Source organism: Callorhinchus milii, unplaced genomic scaffold (genome assembly GCF_018977255.1).
Source record: "Callorhinchus milii isolate IMCB2004 unplaced genomic scaffold, IMCB_Cmil_1.0 Scaffold8, whole genome shotgun sequence".
Taxonomy (NCBI): domain Eukaryota; kingdom Metazoa; phylum Chordata; class Chondrichthyes; order Chimaeriformes; family Callorhinchidae; genus Callorhinchus; species Callorhinchus milii.
Genome location: NW_024704749.1, coordinates 11,489,083 through 11,506,231, shown reverse-complemented (window position 1 = coordinate 11,506,231; position 17,149 = coordinate 11,489,083). Strand labels below are relative to the sequence as shown.

At 50.4% G+C, this 17,149-nt stretch overlaps 1 protein-coding gene across 1 annotated transcript; it reads left to right on the top strand.

Annotated features, from left to right (window-relative positions):
- Positions 1 to 330: 330 nt before the first annotated feature.
- Positions 331 to 15,793, top strand: si:dkey-178e17.1 (tricarboxylate transport protein B, mitochondrial). The gene is made up of 9 exons (XM_007901808.2): positions 331 to 500; positions 10,277 to 10,384; positions 11,148 to 11,247; positions 11,916 to 12,054; positions 12,581 to 12,665; positions 13,981 to 14,085; positions 14,716 to 14,831; positions 15,151 to 15,224; positions 15,563 to 15,793. Exons 1-9 carry the CDS (start codon positions 407 to 409, stop codon positions 15,675 to 15,677), a joined length of 936 nt encoding a protein of 311 aa, XP_007899999.1. The 5' UTR covers positions 331 to 406; the 3' UTR covers positions 15,678 to 15,793.
- The last annotated feature ends 1,356 nt before the right edge of the window (positions 15,794 to 17,149 follow it).

Sequence of the window (17,149 nt, the reverse complement as noted above, 5' to 3'; positions counted from 1 at the left end):
TGGGAAGGATCAGAGAGGCTCAGTTTTTGATCCTCGCCCCCACACCCCCACAAACCGTCTCCCCCCAAAAATAACCCCTCCCTACAGTTCAGCCCAATTTGTTCCCTCCCACAATTGGAAGACCAACAGCTCCCGGAGATACCTCCGTCTGTGTGTCTGTGTGTCTGTGCCTCACATTCAGCCGCTCCTCCACAGAGGAGTCTGTGTGGTCTGTTACACACACACACACATACATACACACACACACACACACACATATACACACACATATATCGACACACACACATATACACACACACATACATATACACACACATATATACACACATATACACACACATACATACATACACACACACACACACACACAGACCCCCCCAGTCAGGCCCCTGTTACCCGCATTGCTATGTCCGCGCCTCTCCACAGCCCGAGGTGTCTGTCTGCAGCATCACCGGCCCCGGGCACTAAGCTGACACACCCCGGGAAAGCCATCCTGGCAGGTGAGCGGCTCCTCAGCACCGACTGCTGCCTCCGTCTGTCTGTCTGTCTGTCTGTGTATGTGTGTGTCTGTCTGTCTGTCTGTCTGTCTGTCTGTCTGTCTGTCTGTGTATGTGTGTGTCTGTCTGTGTATGTGTGTGTCTCTCGGTGTGTGTCTCTGTATCTGTCTTTGTGTGTGTGTCTCTCTCTGTCTGTGTGTATGTGTTTGTCTGTGTGTCTCTGTGTGTGTGTGTGTGTGTGTCTGTGTGTGTCTCTCTGTATGTGTCTGTCTGTGTGTGTGTCTCTCTGTCTGTGTGTGTGTGTCTGTGTGTGTGTCTCTCTGTCTGTGTGTGTGTGTGTGTGTGTGTGTGTCTGTGTGTGTGTCTCTCTGTCTTGTGTGTGTGTGTGTCTCTCTGTCTCTGTGTGTGTGTGTGTCTCTGTGTGTGTGTGTGTGTGTGTGTGTCTCTCTGTCTCTGTGTGTGTCTCTCTGTCTGTGTGTGTGTGTGTGTGTGTGTGTCTGTGTGTGTGTCTCTCTGTCTCTGTGTGTGTGTGTGCACTGTGTGTACAGTGATTGAGAGATTGAGGGGATACAATGTATCCTCAACCTTCAAAGTGGACACAGAGTTTCAAGTCCAATCTGTTTTTGTTTAGTGATTTTGCTTCACGAGAGTTTCAAAGTTTTAACGAGAGACCTTTTGATTTAAAGGGATCTTTTCATCCCCCACTCCCCCCCCCCACCTCCCCCCCTCCCTCCCTCCCCCATCACCCACTCCCACACAGACCCTATCAGAAAATGGTCATTTTTTTTTTAAAAAATGAAAAAAATTAACTGTGTAAAAATAAAAAATAAATCCCTTTTCCGCCTGTGCCGGCGGCCGACGGGCTGTCCCCCTCCTCACGGTCCACGGATAAAAATAACCGTTTTATCTTCTTTTTTTTTAATCTTTCAAAACATTCCTAATCTCGCTTCGTATTTTACTATAAGGGTTACGATTACTTGACGGCACTGTTGGGTTTGGTGGTGAGGTGTGCGTGTGCGTGTGTGAGGGGGTGGGTGGGTGGGCGGTGGGATTCCTATATGTTTTTTTTTAATCCCGTGACCATCTCCCTTATCCTGCGGTGCAGCGATGAATTGTCACCGAGACCAGCGTGAATCCTGCTCTGAATCTTAATTACAATAACAACCCTTTGATTTGACATAGCTGTAGCGCCTTATCATGTCGTCGAGACGTCTCACAGCTCTTCAAAGGATATTAAGCGCTTAGATCACAATGAGACTGTTCGCTCCTCCCACCTCCGCCCTCCAGCCCAGCGGCGCGCTGTAATAACGATAATTATAAAATAACAATAAAAAGCCCTTGCGTTTCCTGTAGCGTCATATCATTGAGACGTCTCAAAACAATGAAGCATCACAGAATACAGTGTAAAGTGTAGTGACTGTATTTTGTGGGCAAAACGCGGCAGCCAGTTGCGCACAGCAGAGTCCCACAAACAGTCGGGGATTGAGTGACCGCATTTTTTTTTAGGGGATTATTATTATCTCTGGAAATCGATCCGTCAATCGACTAACAACCGGGTTCCTATTTAATGCCGGGTAAACAGAGGCGTGTGTGTGGAGTGAGAGAACTTGCCTAAGGTTTCACCCTGACCCACCCAGGAAAGGGTCAATATACATGCAGGTTATTGGCAAAGGACCCTTAGACCCATCAAACGTTACACCACAGAAGGAGGCCCTTCGGCCCATCGTGTCTGTACTGCCTCTGTGAAGGAGCAGTCCATTCAGTCCCACTTACCTGCCTTTTATCTTCCCCGTATACGTTTGCAAATGTGTCCCTTTTAAATATCATATGTAAGTAGCAGTGAACAATCTTTGTTTTTGATCTAACCCTTTGTGTGGCAAAAAAGCTTCAGTTTTCTGTAAAGTTCAGTGACTGTGTGTTTTGTGGGTGATCGCAACAGCCTATTTACGCACAGCAATGTCCCCGAAAAAAACCCTGGGGTCAATGACCCGGGTGGTGGTGGGGGGGTGTGGTGATGGGAGAGAAAGAAACTCCCTTCTCTTTTCCCAACAGCTTTGCCTTGGTTTTTAGCGACCGCCTGAACTGACACAAACGAGGCCTCAGTTTAAGGTGTCGCCTGGAAGATAGCTGACATCCCAGTTCCCAGCAATGCGAGGTGTAATGACTGTTTTTTGGGCAAGGTGGGGAGCGAGTTACAGCACCGGTCAAACCCTTCGGTTGATGAGCGGCTGGAGATTATGCCCCTCTGTAGCCCCAGTCCTCGCCAGGCTCTCGTCACATTTTCACAGCATCTTTCACATCGGGAGGACGTCCCAAGGAGCTGGCCGGTCAGGGATTTGTACTCCTCCTCCCAAACCCCCCCCCACCCAGCTCAGCACCGGTCTCCACCACTGTCGAGCGCTTTGGGGCGCTGCCCAGCGTGAAGGGCGCTGTGTAAATGCAAGAAGTTATAGAAACAAAATAAGGGCCGTGTGGGTGGGTTTAGCACAGAGAGTGTTGCTGAGTTCTGATGCGAGATAAACTACTGTCTGACCTTGAGAGAGAGCAGCATTGCAGGGGGTGGTGGGAGGGGGTCCCTAGGCCGACTGTCTCACAGACCATGTTTACCAGCCAGTGGCCTTGTAACCCTCGCTCGCTAACACGTTTTGCCTGCACAGCAGTCGAGGAGAGAGAGTGAGTGTCACTGCCTCAGGGTTTCGGTGTGTAACATACACACGCCCATACACACCCCCCCCCCACCGCTCGCTCGCTCTGCTTTGTGTAGGTTGGGCTGTTGTAATCGGAACAATCTCCTGAGTAGAGTCAGCTGATAGTTTGGAATGAGGCGACAGTTTGCTGTTTGTATCTCTGAGCCCCGAGGTTAAAGGGTAACCAGCCTATAATAATAATCCTGGCATTTGATGCAGCGCCTTATCACGTCGTTGAGACGTCTCAAAGCGCTTCACAGGATACACTGTAAAATGAATTGACTGACTATTTTGTGGGTGAAATACTTACTTGAAAAGGGGGAATGGGCAAAGATTTGGGGCCAAATGTCCTCCTCCTGTGCTGTGCGATTCTGTGATTCTAATCATTGGCAGCCAATTGTGCACAGCAACGTCCCACAAACAGTCGGGGATTGAGAGCCAAATTATTATTTTTCAAGGGATTATTACCCCCAGAAAAGCATCTGCCAATCGACCAACAACCGGGATCCTACTTACTGAACAGAGTAAACAGAGGAGTGTGGAGTAATGAATAGTCACTAAAGTTTACAGTAATCCTGTGAAGCGCTGTGAGATGTCTCGATGACGTGGACAGGCCATGTGTCTAATGCAAGGCTGCTGCTGATGTATTTAATTATTATTACAATAATATAAAACAATAATCCTTGCACTTGATTATAGCACCTTATCATGTCTTCGAGACATCTCACAGCATATTCTGTAAAGTGAATTGACTGTACGTTTTGTATATTCATATTGTTTTGGAAAGTTGCTGCTCATGTGTGATTACGGGGTATTTTAGACGCCTGCATAAGTGACTTGAGTGATCAGTGTCACAGCCCAGCCGTTCAGTGCAAATGAATGTTGTGTCTCTTGCCTGGCCTAGACTACGCTGTGTTGAACTCCACCCACTGGCCAGCCACAAGGTAATCTAATGATCTTAATGTCATTTCCAGTTAAAATGACACATTTAAGGCTGGGATAATTCTTCTCAGAGCAGATCGAGGGGAGATTTAACAACAACAATAAAATTACATTAATTTAGCGCCTTTCACGTCAGCAGGACGTCTCAAGGCGCTGGACAGACAGAGTTTCGGACCCGAGCTGAGGGTCGGTTGAGGGCAAGGGGGGGGGAAGCAGGGAGATCGGAAGCATGGTCGAAGAGGATTTGATAGAGGTGTTCACAATTATGAGGGGTTTTGATAGAGTAACAAGGGAGAAACTGTTATCTCTGGCGGTTGGGTGTGTCGGTAACCAGAGGACACAGCTTTAAGATAAACGGCAAAAGAACCAGAGGGGAGACTACACAGAGAGTTGTTAGTTGGAATGCACTGCCTGAAAAGGTGGTGCAAGCAGATTCAATAGTAGCTTTCAAAAGGGACTTGGATACTGGGCAAAAATTTGGGGCCAAATGTCCTCGTTCTGTGCTGTACGATTCTATGATTCTAATCATTGATCACGCGCTGGACTGGGCTGTGGCTCTGAAACGAGTGATCAAGTCCTGAGGCAGTGTGGTTCCACGAGACCCAATTAATGGGTTTTCCACAAGATCACGAGAGAGGAAGAGACAGAGAGAGAGCTTTGAGCGAAGAGACTTCCTTAATTAAATTAATTTAGTCTCTTCCCGCCCCTTTCTCCCTCACTCACTCCATGGCTATTTGGTGAGACGCTGCTGTACGCCTCACAGAATTAGCTGTTGGGTTTGTTTGTTGGGGGGGAGGGGGGTTCGTGCTCTCACCTCCCAAGACAAGAGGTTGTGGGTTCAAACTTGTACCTGAAACCTGAGGCAACTTTCCTTGCTCCACACGCCTCTGTTTTCTTAGGAGTAAGTAGGTACCACATCTCATCAGTTCTGGCCCAGGCGCCACTGGCTTCCCATCACCGAACGGATTGACTTCAATATCCTCTCGCTCGTATTCAAATCCATTCACTCCCTGGAACCTCCCTACCTCTTCGACCCCCTCACGTCCCAATCCACCTGGAGTCTCTGCTCGACTGGCACCGGCTTCCTGCTCAGCCACTGTTAAGCTCTGAGACACTACCCTGTGTGGAGGGTGCTATATAAATTGCTGTTGAACCTGGTTGTTAGTCGATTGGCGGATCGCTTTTCCGGGGGTAATAATCCCTCCAAATTTTTTTTTTAATATTTGGTCACTCAATCGAATAGTGTTTGTGCTGTGCGCAATTGTCTGCCGCCTTTCGCCCACAAAATACACAGTCACTGCACTTTACACTATATTCTGTGACTTCTCAACAGCATGATGTGATGTTATATCAAATGCAAGGATTTTTTATTATTATTTTATTATTATTACAGTGCATTGCTGGGCTGAGCTGGGGTGGGTGTGTGGAGGAGTGAACAGTTTAACCAACGCTTATATCAAATGCAGATGCCGTCTCTCTCACTCCCTACTAATAGATTTTCAGTCTGAAACCAAAAAAATAAACCCGCAGCCTGGCAGAGTAATGGTGACTCAGCAACCCTGCCTTGCATCATAGACTGTTTGCAGATAGAGATGGAAATGAAAGGGAGAAAGAGGTGATTTGTAGCTTTGTGTGGAGAATCACCCAGGGCCACAGTTAGATTTATTCTATTCTGGACACTTTCCTCCGTCTCTCCTATCCCCCACCCACACCACCTTCTCGTCCCCCCGTCCACCCCCGCACTGTATTCACCACTCACCCAAGTCCAGAGCCTGGCTCCGTGACTTAATATTAATCATCTGTGCATCTCATATAACGCCTTATCAAAGCGCTTCGCAGAATATACTGTGGAATGGAGCGACTATATTTTGTGGGCGAAATGCGGCAGCCAATTGCGCACAGCAGCGTCCCACAAGCAGTTGTGGATTGAGTGACCAAATTGTTAGTGTTTATTTCTTTGGAGGGATTATTACCCACAGAAAGTGATCCGCCAATCGACTAACAACCGGGTTCCTACTCACTGCTGGTGAACAGAGGCGCGTGTGTGTGTGTGTGTGTGTGGAGTAAGGAAACTTGCCTAAAGTTCGCCCGGCCCGGGAATGGAACCCGGATCCTCTCGCCTCCGAGGCGAGGGCTGTAACCACTGCACTACAGGAATGTGTGATCTATTTTTTTGAACCAACATCTGTCTGGTTTACATGACATTAGCAGGTTTGGGGGCTGTCGCTCTCCCTACCTCCCAACCTGCTTTGATCAGAGCTCTGACCAGGGACACTGCCTGTGTGAAGTTTACTCTGCGGCTCGGAAATACGGTAAATATTTCAGTATCTGCCTCTCTTGGAGCCCGCCCAAGTTCTCAGCTGTTTCCCGGCTTGAAATTAACTTGGGAATTTCATGATCTGTAAGAACTGGGGCTTCTGAAACATTTAAGATTGGGTTTAAGAATGAGATGAAGTTGACGCCTTGAAAGAAATGTTGTTGTTCTGTTGCTTATCCTGCAGCAGCAGACAGGTTACTGGAGGTTGTTTTTCAGAGGAGAGCAGCCAGGCAGTTTTATTACAAGAGTGGGAGGCTTTGTATCTTTATGCTTCACTGGATGCACTTTCTGGAGCTAATGCAGTCATAGGCTCCAGGGCCCTGTCCATGAGAACTTCAATAACAAGATGTGATGCAGTGGGGGAGGAGAGGGGTAATAATAATAATAATAATCCTTGCATTTGGTATAGTGCCTTATCAAGTGTTTGAGATGTCTCAAAGTGCTTCACACAATATACCGTGAAGTCAGTGTGTATTCTGTGGGCGAAATGTGGCAGCCAATGACATAGAGAGGAGTTCCACAAACAGTTGTGGATTGAGCGACCACGTTTCATTGGGGTGTGTGTGTCAGTAGCAGCTGAATGGTGTAGTGGGAGGATGGTCGGGTGTGCAGTCTGAAAGGGTGAGATCACAGCTCAGGAGCTAATGGTCAACGGGAGCGAAACTCCCAGCGTATGGGTTAGATTTCCCAACCCCAGGGCCTCTGAGCTTCTCACTGTAGCTGAGGGGTTGAGCTGATGGAGATGTGCGCGATTCAGAAGGGGAAGTAGCCATGGCTCATTAGTGCAGACGGGAGCTGGGTTTAAGGTCTTATCTGAATGACGGTGCCTCCGACAATAAAAATAATAATAGCCCTTATGTTTTACACAGAGCCTTTCACGTCAGGAGGACGTCTCAAAGCGCTTCACAGAATCCGCTGTAAAGTGAATTGACCGTAGATTTGTGGGTGAAACAGCGTCCCCACAAACAGCCGTGGATTGAAAATGACCAATTTATTATTGTTTTGTTTTTTGGAGGGATTATTATTAGGCGTGTGGAGTAAGGAAACTTGCTTAAGGTTTCGCCCCGCCGGGAATTGAACCCAGGTGGTGTGTGTGTGCGTCAGAGCTTTGAGGTTTGGGTAAGAAAGAAAAAAACACCGATTTCTCAATGAGCCTTGAGGCTAGACGGAGCTGGAGATGGGGCAAGAATGTACTGCAATGAGAGAACACAGAACAGGTTCAGAGAGCGTGGGTTCATCACACTCTGCACACAGAGAAACCGGTTTAGCCTTTAATTAATGGATGTTTTAAATAATTGAATTCCACCCCAGTGCTGGGTTGAACAATACGAATTCTGAGCAACAGCTGAGCCTTAGCGTTTCGCAATCTTTCACACAATAAACAATTTAGTGCCTCAAAGCCTCGTAGCGCTTTACGGGGAATTGCTGTCCTGTGTAGTGACCGTGTTTGCAGGTCTCAGACTGGCTCGGTCACTCGCTCTCTGGCCTCAGAGTCAGGTTGTGGGTTGGAGCCCCCACCAACCCCACGTCAGGACTTCAAGCTCATAGTCTAGGCTGATGCTCCAGTGCAGGGCTGGGGGGGGGGAGAGAGAGAGAGAGAGCGCCACATTATCGGAGATGCAGTCCTTCGGATGAGACCTTAAACCTCATTCACTCCCCGTCCGTGCCCTGTTCAGGTGGATGTTAAATATCCTGCTGTTGGAAAAGAGAAGGGATTTTCTCTTTCTCTCTCTCTTGGCCTGGCTGACAATCGGCCAAATAAAATCAATCAATCACTCACTGCACAGCTGTGCACAAATTGGCTGCCAAGTTCGCCTACAAAATACACAGTCGCTGTACTTCACAGTAAATTCTTCTGAGATGTGATAGGCGCTGTATCAAACACAGCGAGTGGATTATTATTGTCAAAGGCTGTGACACACACGGGGTTTTATTGCTCTTTTCCGCAGCTGGTTTTTATTTACCATTTTCTGGTTGGGGTTGGCGGTCAGCCGGCTGTCTGACACACGCGAAAACCCATCACCGCTGCTCAAGAGTCTCCAAACCAAGTTGAGAATTCCTGGCATCCCACCTACACGTGGAAATCCTGGAGAGTATTAGGCGCAGGTTGGCGAGAGCCAAGGCTTGGGGGGAGCCCAGAGTGGGTGTTGGGGTAACTGCTGGAGTCTAACCAGCTAAACCCACACAGCTTGGCCATTGAGAGCACTGTCTGGCCAACTTTCCCGCTGCTTGTCCAGCGAGGACCCCCCTCCCCGTTAGGGCTTTGGCTGCAGGGTTAACAGGAGCTGAGAGGGAGGATTCCCTGCCTCAGTGACTGGTCTGCCCTTCCGTGTCTTGCCGATGGGCTGTGCTGGTATCGGCAGTGCCCTGAAACACTGCCAAACAATGACAGACGAACGAGCTTTACCTGTTTGCTATTTGCTGCTTTAACTGGACAAAGTCCACGTCAGTGAGTGAGTGAGTGAGTTAATCTGTAATGAAACTTTAAGAGAAACACGGTTAACTGCAGGGAGTGAGAAACTGAGCAACAGCACAAACACCAGGGCCTTGCTCCTGCCCTCAGTGACCACCTCAACACACTCTCCTGCTCCGTGCTATCCTGGGAGCTAACTTGCCACGTTTCTCAACCCACTTCTAACACAACGCTGGCATAACAATCCTTACATTTGACGCATCCTTGTGTTTGATTTAGCACCGTATCGCGCTGTCGAGACGTGTGGCCCTTCACAGGACATACTGTGTGTTTTGTGGGCAAAACATGGCAGATAATTTGCGCACAGCAGCGTCCCACAAACAGGCTTGAAGCAAGTGACTGATTTTATCTGGAGATGAGATCAATAGAGCGTCAGACAATCTAATTAGGTGCCGAACCAGTGTAACTGCTATGTGCGTGTGTCTGTCTATCTCTCAGTCGCTCTTTCTCTCAATCTCTTTGTGTGCGAGTGTGTGTGTGAGTGAGTGTCACTGGGCTGGGCAGTGAGTGTGAGGGAGAGGGCAGTGTGGGTGTTGCCAGCAATGCCGGACTCCGGGTACAATCACTTGTGATCTGAATTCAGATCCTGTTTGAACAACAGACAGCGAGCGCCAGCCCCCGAGACCGGCTCGGCCCCGATCGAATGTAATGTTGAACAATACTCTGTCTGAGTGAGCGCGTCTGAGTAGGTGGGATGCATGGAATCCTCAGTGATTGCTGGTGGGAGGGGGTTGGGGTGTGGAGGGGGTGGCGGTGGGAGGGGAGGGAGAGAAACCCCTGGTGGATCAGTGGTGTTTTAAAGCAAAGTCACGCTTGTAAGAAATGTGTGTGTGGTTTGAGTGCACGTTACAGTGTGCGTGTGCAGTCAAGCAGCGAGCGACTGTGTGTGTTTATCTGTATTAATGGCCTGTGCCAGGGGGTGGTGTTGCTTTTTACCTTCTGTTAACCAATGGAGACTTGTCTTTCTCTCTCTCTTTCTTTCTCTCTCTCTCTCTCTGTGCTCTGCGCAATCGGCTGCCGCGTTTCGCCCTCAAAATACACAGTCACTACACTTTACAGTACATGAATTGAAGGGCTTTGAGAAGTTTCAAAGCCTTGATAAGGTGCTACATCAAATGCACGGATTATTAGTATTTATTATTAACTGTCTTCTCGCTGTTTGTTACTCAGAAAGTCTTACACGTTCTAATAGAGTAACTCAGGAAGGGATATCTCCCCCTCTCTCGGTCACTCTCTTTCTGTCTCTCAAACTCGCTCTCATTCTCACTGGCACTTTCACACTCTCTCTCTCCAACTCCTCTCACTGTGTTTCTTTTTCACACATACACTCTGACCCCCCTCTCTCTCACTCTCTGTACAGGGGGCCTGGCTGGGGGCATTGAGATCTGTATAACCTTCCCCACCGAGTACGTCAAAACCCAACTACAGCTGGACGAGAAAGTCTATCCTCCCCGGTACAAGGGCATCGGTGAGTAACAGCCCCCCCGCTGGCCAGAGACTCCCCCCACCCACCCCCACACGCACAGTAACAGCCCCCTCTCGCCAGTGATTGCACCCCCCCCACCACCACCCATATACACACACATTTAAAGCCCCCCCCCTCGCCGGGGACTGCCCCCGCCCGAAGATCCCTCCAGAGATTTCCCCCCAGGAATGAGTCCACCTACCCTCACCCCCACCAGCACTCAGTGTGCGAGCAGGTGTGCAAATAAGTGTGCGAGCATGTGGGCGAGTGAGTGAGTGTATGCTGAGTTACCGCTCACAAGTTGGCAAGTGAGTTTGGGCTCATGAGTGAGCGAGTGAGTGAGTGTATGTGTCTGTCCGTGGGGTGTGCCAGACCAGGCCAGACCGGGCTGGGCTGTAATGTACAGTAACAGGGCAACACTGACTGACTGTCTAGGCTGACGGATGAAGAGCGATGGCGATGCTGTAAGGAGGACACGGTAACAGCCTGAGGTTAGCCACCAGCCAGCAGGTGAGTGCGGAGACACAGACGCAATCTGCTCTGTCCGTCACCGCGAGGGTGTGACCCATAGTGAGACACCAGCCCCCAACCTCCCCCTCGCACTCACTCAATAGAGAGCTTGTATCCCCCACCCTCGTGCTCTCCCCACTCACCTGGGTGTTGGCTTAGCTGACGTGTGTTAGTGTTTGTGTGTGTGTGTGTGTGTGTGTAGCGGCTCTGATTAGAATAGCTTCTGTGTAGAGTAGTCCATCTCTCTCTCCCCCAGGTGACTGTGTCAAGCAGACAGTGAAAGGCCATGGGATCAGAGGGCTGTATCGAGGTCTCAGTTCGCTGGTCTATGGCTCCATCCCCAAAGCTGCCGTCCGGTAAGTCTGGCCTCCCTCGCTTCGAGCTTTAAACCCCTGTAGCGCAGGGGTTAGAGCGCTCACCTCGCGAGCGAGAGGACCCGGGTTCGATTCCCGGGCAGGTCAGAGCGAAACATTGGGCAAGTTTCCTAACGTCCGCGCACACGTCTCTGTTTACCAGCAGTCAGCAGGAACCCGGTTGTTCGTCGATGGCTTTCTGGGGGGTAATAATCCCTCCCAAAAAAATGATAATAATAATAATTTGGCCACTCGATGCACCACTGTTTGTGGGACACAGATGAGCGCAATTGGCTGCTGCCTTTCACCCACAAAATATAGCCAGACTGCCGCCTGCTGCCCATTCATGGGTACTGCGCCCTGGTCACCCTCAAACCACCCGGCACTCCCACTCTCGCCTCTCACTCACAAGGTTGTGGGTTCAAGCCCCGGCTTGGAGACTTGGAACCCATAGAGAGTCTACGCTGACACTCCAGGGCAGAGCCGGGGGTGGGGGTGTTGTATTGTCGGAGACATGGGGCATTATCCTGCATGAGGGGGCGCAGTATCAGTGCAAGCTGTTGTTGTTGACATGAGCTCACACTTACCTAACCTGTTGACCTATTGGGTGTAACGTAAAACCATCTCCCCCCCCCCCCCACCACCCACCCCCCCGCTGTTCTCTGCCGCAGGTTCGGGACCTTTGAGTTCCTCAGTAACCAGATGCGTGATGCCCAGGGGCGGCTGGACAGTAAGCAGGGTCTGATCTGTGGACTGGGGGCCGGTGTGTGCGAGGCTGTGCTCATCGTGTGTCCCATGGAAACAGTCAAGGTAAGAACGAGGCCATTCGGCCCAACCAGCCTCCCCCCACTTGCTCCCCCACCCCTACCGTCTGCTCTCATCCCAATAGTGTCAGCTTCCAGCTCAGTCTCTCTCGCTTATCTCTGAGTTAGAAGGTTGTGGGTTCAAGCCTCACATCAAGTGTCAAGGCTGATGCTCCAATGCAGCGCTGGGGGGGGGGGATGTTGCATTGTCAGAGACGCCTTCCTTCAGATGAGATGTTAAACCTCACTCACTCCCCGTCTGTGCCCTGTTCAGATGGATGTTAAAGATCCCACGAAGCTGTGGGAAAAGAGAAGAGGGTTTCTCTCTCTCTCTCTCTCTATCTCTTCCTCTCTCTCCTTGTGTCCTGGCTGACAATTCCCCCCCAGATAAATTTGCTCGCTTGCTCTTCGACCGTGCTTACGGTCACCTCCCCCCGGCTCGGTTTCGTGCTCCGCCACTGTCGGGCGCTCTGGGACGTTACCCTGTGTGAGGGGCGCTGTGTAAATGCCAGTTGTTGCTGTTTTGTTTCCAGGTCAAGTTTATCCACGATCAGAGCTCCACAAATCCCAAATATAGAGGCTTTTTCCACGGAGTCCGGGAGATCGTCAAACAAGAAGGTGAGTGGCTCTGGGATTAAACCACAGGAACTGTTACTGAGTCCTGTAGCTTAGTGGTTAGAGCACTCACCTCGCAAGCAAGAGGATCCGGGTTTGATTCCCAGGAGGGCAAAACCTTAGCCAAGTTTCCTTACTCCACATGTCCCTGTTTATCAGCAGGAAGTAAGAACCGGTTGTTAGTCAATTGGTGGATCACTTTCCGGGGTTAATAATCCCTTTTTTAAATAAATAGATAATAATAATTTGGTCACTCAATCCACGACTGTTCGTGGGGACGCTGCGCTCTGCGCAATTGGCTGCCGCGTTTCACCCACAAAATACAGTCAATTCACTTTACAGTATATCCTGTGAAGCGCTTTGAGACGTCTCATCGACGTGATAAGGTGCTGTATCAAATGCAAGGATTACTGTTATGATTATCATTCCAGGGCTGTTGGGGTCGGGGTGAGGGTGGGAATGTAGTGGGTGTGTGTGAAGCCAGTTTGGCCACTCGTTGACCAAATCAGTAGACAAGACTTTGAGAACAGACACTGGAGGGGAACATGCTACAATCATTGGCACTGACTTACACAGCCAAGTCACCGGAGCAAACATTAACCTTAAGGAGATAGAGAGCTATGCCTCAGGAGGAGGCTGTCCCACATTGTATCACTGTTGCTGTTTGCATCTCAATGAGTTTCTCTCCTAATTCCCTGTATCAGGGAATGTTGTTTTCACAAATTCCATGAGTTGGGAGTAGATAAGAATGAAGTCTCAATTCTTTGCTGGTCTTCGTTTCTGTATTTTATCTTATCTTCAGATCTCAGTCTGTCGCTTGCACTCTCACCTCTGGGACAGAAGGTTTTGGGTGGGAGTTCCCCCTTCCCCCATCTCATGGACTCTGAGCTCACAGTCTAATCTGACTCTCCAGCCCAGCGCTGGGGGGAGAGAGCACCGCATTGTCGGAGACGCCATCCTTCGGATGAGACTTTAAACCTCACTCACTCCCCATCTGTGCCCTGTTCCGGTGGCAGTTAAAGATCTCCCGAGGTGTTGTAGGAAAAGAGAAAGGAGCTTCTCTCTCTCTCCCGGTGTCTTGGCCGACAATCTCCCCCCCCACCTCCCCACCCAGATACAATTGCTCGCTCACTCCACGGCTGTTTGCGGGGACGTTGCTGTGTGCAAACTGGCTGCCGCATTTGCCCACAAAACACGCAGTCACTCTGGTTGACAGTAAATCCCATGAAGCGCTTTGGGACGTCCTCCCCACGTGAAACACGCTGGACCGGGTGTAAGCAACAATATTATTATTCTCTCTGTCTTCCTGCGGCTCCAGGGCTGAAAGGAACGTATCAGGGATTAACAGCGACTATCCTAAAGCAGGGATCGAACCAAGCCATTCGCTTCTTTGTCATGACGTCCATGAGGAACTGGTACAAAGGTAGGAACAGGGATTGGCATTTGCTGTTTTGCTGCTGCAGTTAAACTCCGCACCGGTTCAACATCGCAGGTCACTGACCATTCACCACGTGCAGTGGCGAGTGTCAGCCACCGGAGGGCAGACGCGCTCTATTGTTTTTTGGCCACTCATCGCCATTGCTGAAGAGTCCGACTCCAAACCCAACTGAGATTCCCAGGTCTCCACTTTACACCTGGAAACCCCAGAGAGGGATTGTTGGAACGCAATGCTCTCTCTCTCTCTCTCTCTCTCTCTCTCTCCCTCGGTCTCTCCCTGGAGGGACGCCCTCTGCTTATCTAATTCCGGAGAGTATTAGGCGCAGGTTGGCAAGAGCCAAGGCTTGGTGGGGGGGTGGGAGCCCAGAGTGTGCGTTGGGGTAACTGCTGGAGTCTAACCACTAAACCCACACACAGCTCGGCCATTGGGAGTGCTGTCTGGCCAAGCTTTCCCGCTGCTTGTCCAGCGAGGACCACCCTCCCCGTTAGGGCTCTGGCTGCAGGGGTAACGGGAGCTGATCATGACACTCACTGCGAAGAGGGATTGATGAGGGAAGAATGAACGAGGAGAGCAATGATCCCTTTAATGACTGATTCTGATCTCCCCGTCTGTCAGGTGACAACCCGAACAAGGTGATCAATCCCCTCGTGACGGGGACATTTGGGGCCATTGCGGGGGCGGCCAGTGTGTTTGGGAACACTCCCCTGGACGTTGTGAAAACCCGGATGCAGGTAGGAGACTGGCAAGGAACTCTGTGAACCGTTTCTCTACTCCACACATACACCTCTGTTTACAGCAGTAAAAGGATTGTTGGTCGATTGGCGGATTGCTTTCTGGGGTTAATAATCCCCCCAATAAAAAACTGTGGTCACTCAATCCCCCACTGTTTGTGGGACACGGCTGCATTGCATTTTGCCCGCAAAAACACACAGTCACTCCACTTTACACCGTGAAGCACTTTGAGATGTCTCAACGACGTGATAAGGCACCGTATCAAATACAAGATTATTACTATAACATCGGAGATGAAAATTGTCTTAAATATTTCAGGGTTTGGAGGCTCATAAATACAAGAGCACCTGGGACTGTGCCTTCAAGATTATGAAACACGAAGGGCTGTTTGCGTAAGTAACGCCTCCGATCTGTTCCCTCCGTGCGCGCGGGGGGGGAGTGGGGTGCGATTTCACAAGAGACCCCAGTCAGAGGCTAATTAATGACCAGGACGATGCTGTGATGTGGGGGGGCCGGTGGGTGGGTGGGGGAGGCAGTTAGGGAGAGTGAGGGGGGAGAGGATCAGATCAAATCACTGTTGGCTTATTGTGGAGTCCGAGTAATTAAATTAACCTCCTTCTTCTTGTCTCTCTTTCCCATCTCTTCTTCCCCCCCCACTCTCTCTCTCTCACTTTGTCTCTCATTCCCCCTCTCCGCCCACCCCTCCCCCCCCCCCCTCCACCGGGAGCAGCTTCTACAAGGGCACGGTGCCGCGGTTGGGGAGGGTTTGCCTGGACGTTGCTATTGTATTTATTATCTACGAGGAGGTGGTGAAGATCCTGAACAAGGTTTGGAAAACGGAGTGAGGGAGGGAGGGAGACGGGGGCCAAGTGGTTCACCATGGCGGCGGAGGTCCAGCCAGCCAGGGTCAGGAGGAGAGGAGAGGGGTCAACACACACAGAGAGAGAGAGAACGGGGATAAAGACCCTCAAAACAACAACAACAATAGATTGCATTTGTCTCGCGGATTTCATATCAGGAGGACGCCCCAAAAAGCCAAATAACGGAGCCGGGCACCCATTCCCCCCCCACCCCCACCCACCGCCCACCCACCGCCCCCTGAGCTTCTGTGTGTACCAGTTTGTGAGGATAGTTGTAGATTAACTGTGAGAGAATTAAATTATTAATGTAACCTGTGCGACCTGTGGCCTTGTAATAACACCACCACCGGCCCAGAGCTGTGGGTTCGTGTCCGATTCGGGTTTTTATTTGTGCCAAAAAGACTAAAGCCTTTTTTAATTATGGTTTGATTGTGGGTGTCGGGGGAGGGAGGGGTGGGGGGGTGTAGGGGAGTGGTGGGGGAGTTCATCATTGTGATCGCCGTTACCTTTAGTGCCTAAAGCACTGCCAAAGTGTCTCGCACCGGAAGCTTCCAGAATGTCCCTGGAGGCTACTGTAGATGGTGAGCAACGGGTCGCAGGGCAAGCCAAGGAATGGCTGCCCGCCAACCAACACGCCAACTGCCAACAACATGGCCGCCTATGAAAAACATGGCCGCCTTTGCCCCTCACTCCACCCACCGCAGTCCCAAAGACCCCCTGCCCGCCCTCTATAAGTGCCAAAGACACGAGTGCTAATTTTAGAGACTTGACCTTTACTGTGCTTTATTGCCCCCCCCCACCCCACCTCCCTCTCCCCTCCCGACATCCCTCCACCCAGTTCGTTCTCCCCCCTCCCACCCACCAAACCAAACTGTGTCTGTGTTCGTGGTATATATTGTGATGTTTCCCCCCCCCCCCATCCCCTAATAATGGTTGTAAATAAGATGTTTCCCCTCTCAGTCACTGTCGGGGCTGATTCAGAAATTGTGTAATTGCAATAAACTAAATGTTAAAACATCGAGCGAGACTCTGTCTGTCCTGACTACAAATCCCGCGGTGGTTTTTTTTGGGGGGATAGGGGGGGTGGGGGAGGTAAGTATTGTCGGCCGGGACACTGGGAGAGAGAGAAACTCCATCTCTTGACCAACGGGGCACAGACGGGAGCTTGGTTTTACATCTCATTCTGAAGGACAGCACCTCCAACCATACAGCGCTCTCTCTCTCTCTCCCCCCAGCACTGCACTGGTGGGTCAGCCATGGAATTCAATAATAATAAATTGGGGGGAGGGATTATTATCCCCGGAAAGCGATCCACCAATCAACTAACAAACGGGTTCCTACTTATTGTTGGGTAAACCGAGGCGAGTGGGGTAAGGAAACTTGCTTTAAGGTTTGGCACTGACCCATTAATCAAACCCCAGTCCTCTCGCTTGTGAGGCAGGTTTGTGAGTTCAAAG

Coding starts and splice junctions, on each gene's coding strand:
- si:dkey-178e17.1 (XM_007901808.2), top strand. CDS start 407: ATGTCCGCGCCTCTCCACAGCCCGAGGTGTCTGTCTGCAGCATCACCG. Junction 14,086..14,715: donor CATGAGGAACTGGTACAAAG/GTAGGAACAGGG, acceptor CCCGTCTGTCAG/GTGACAACCCGAACAAGGTG. Junction 14,832..15,150: donor TTGTGAAAACCCGGATGCAG/GTAGGAGACTGG, acceptor TAAATATTTCAG/GGTTTGGAGGCTCATAAATA.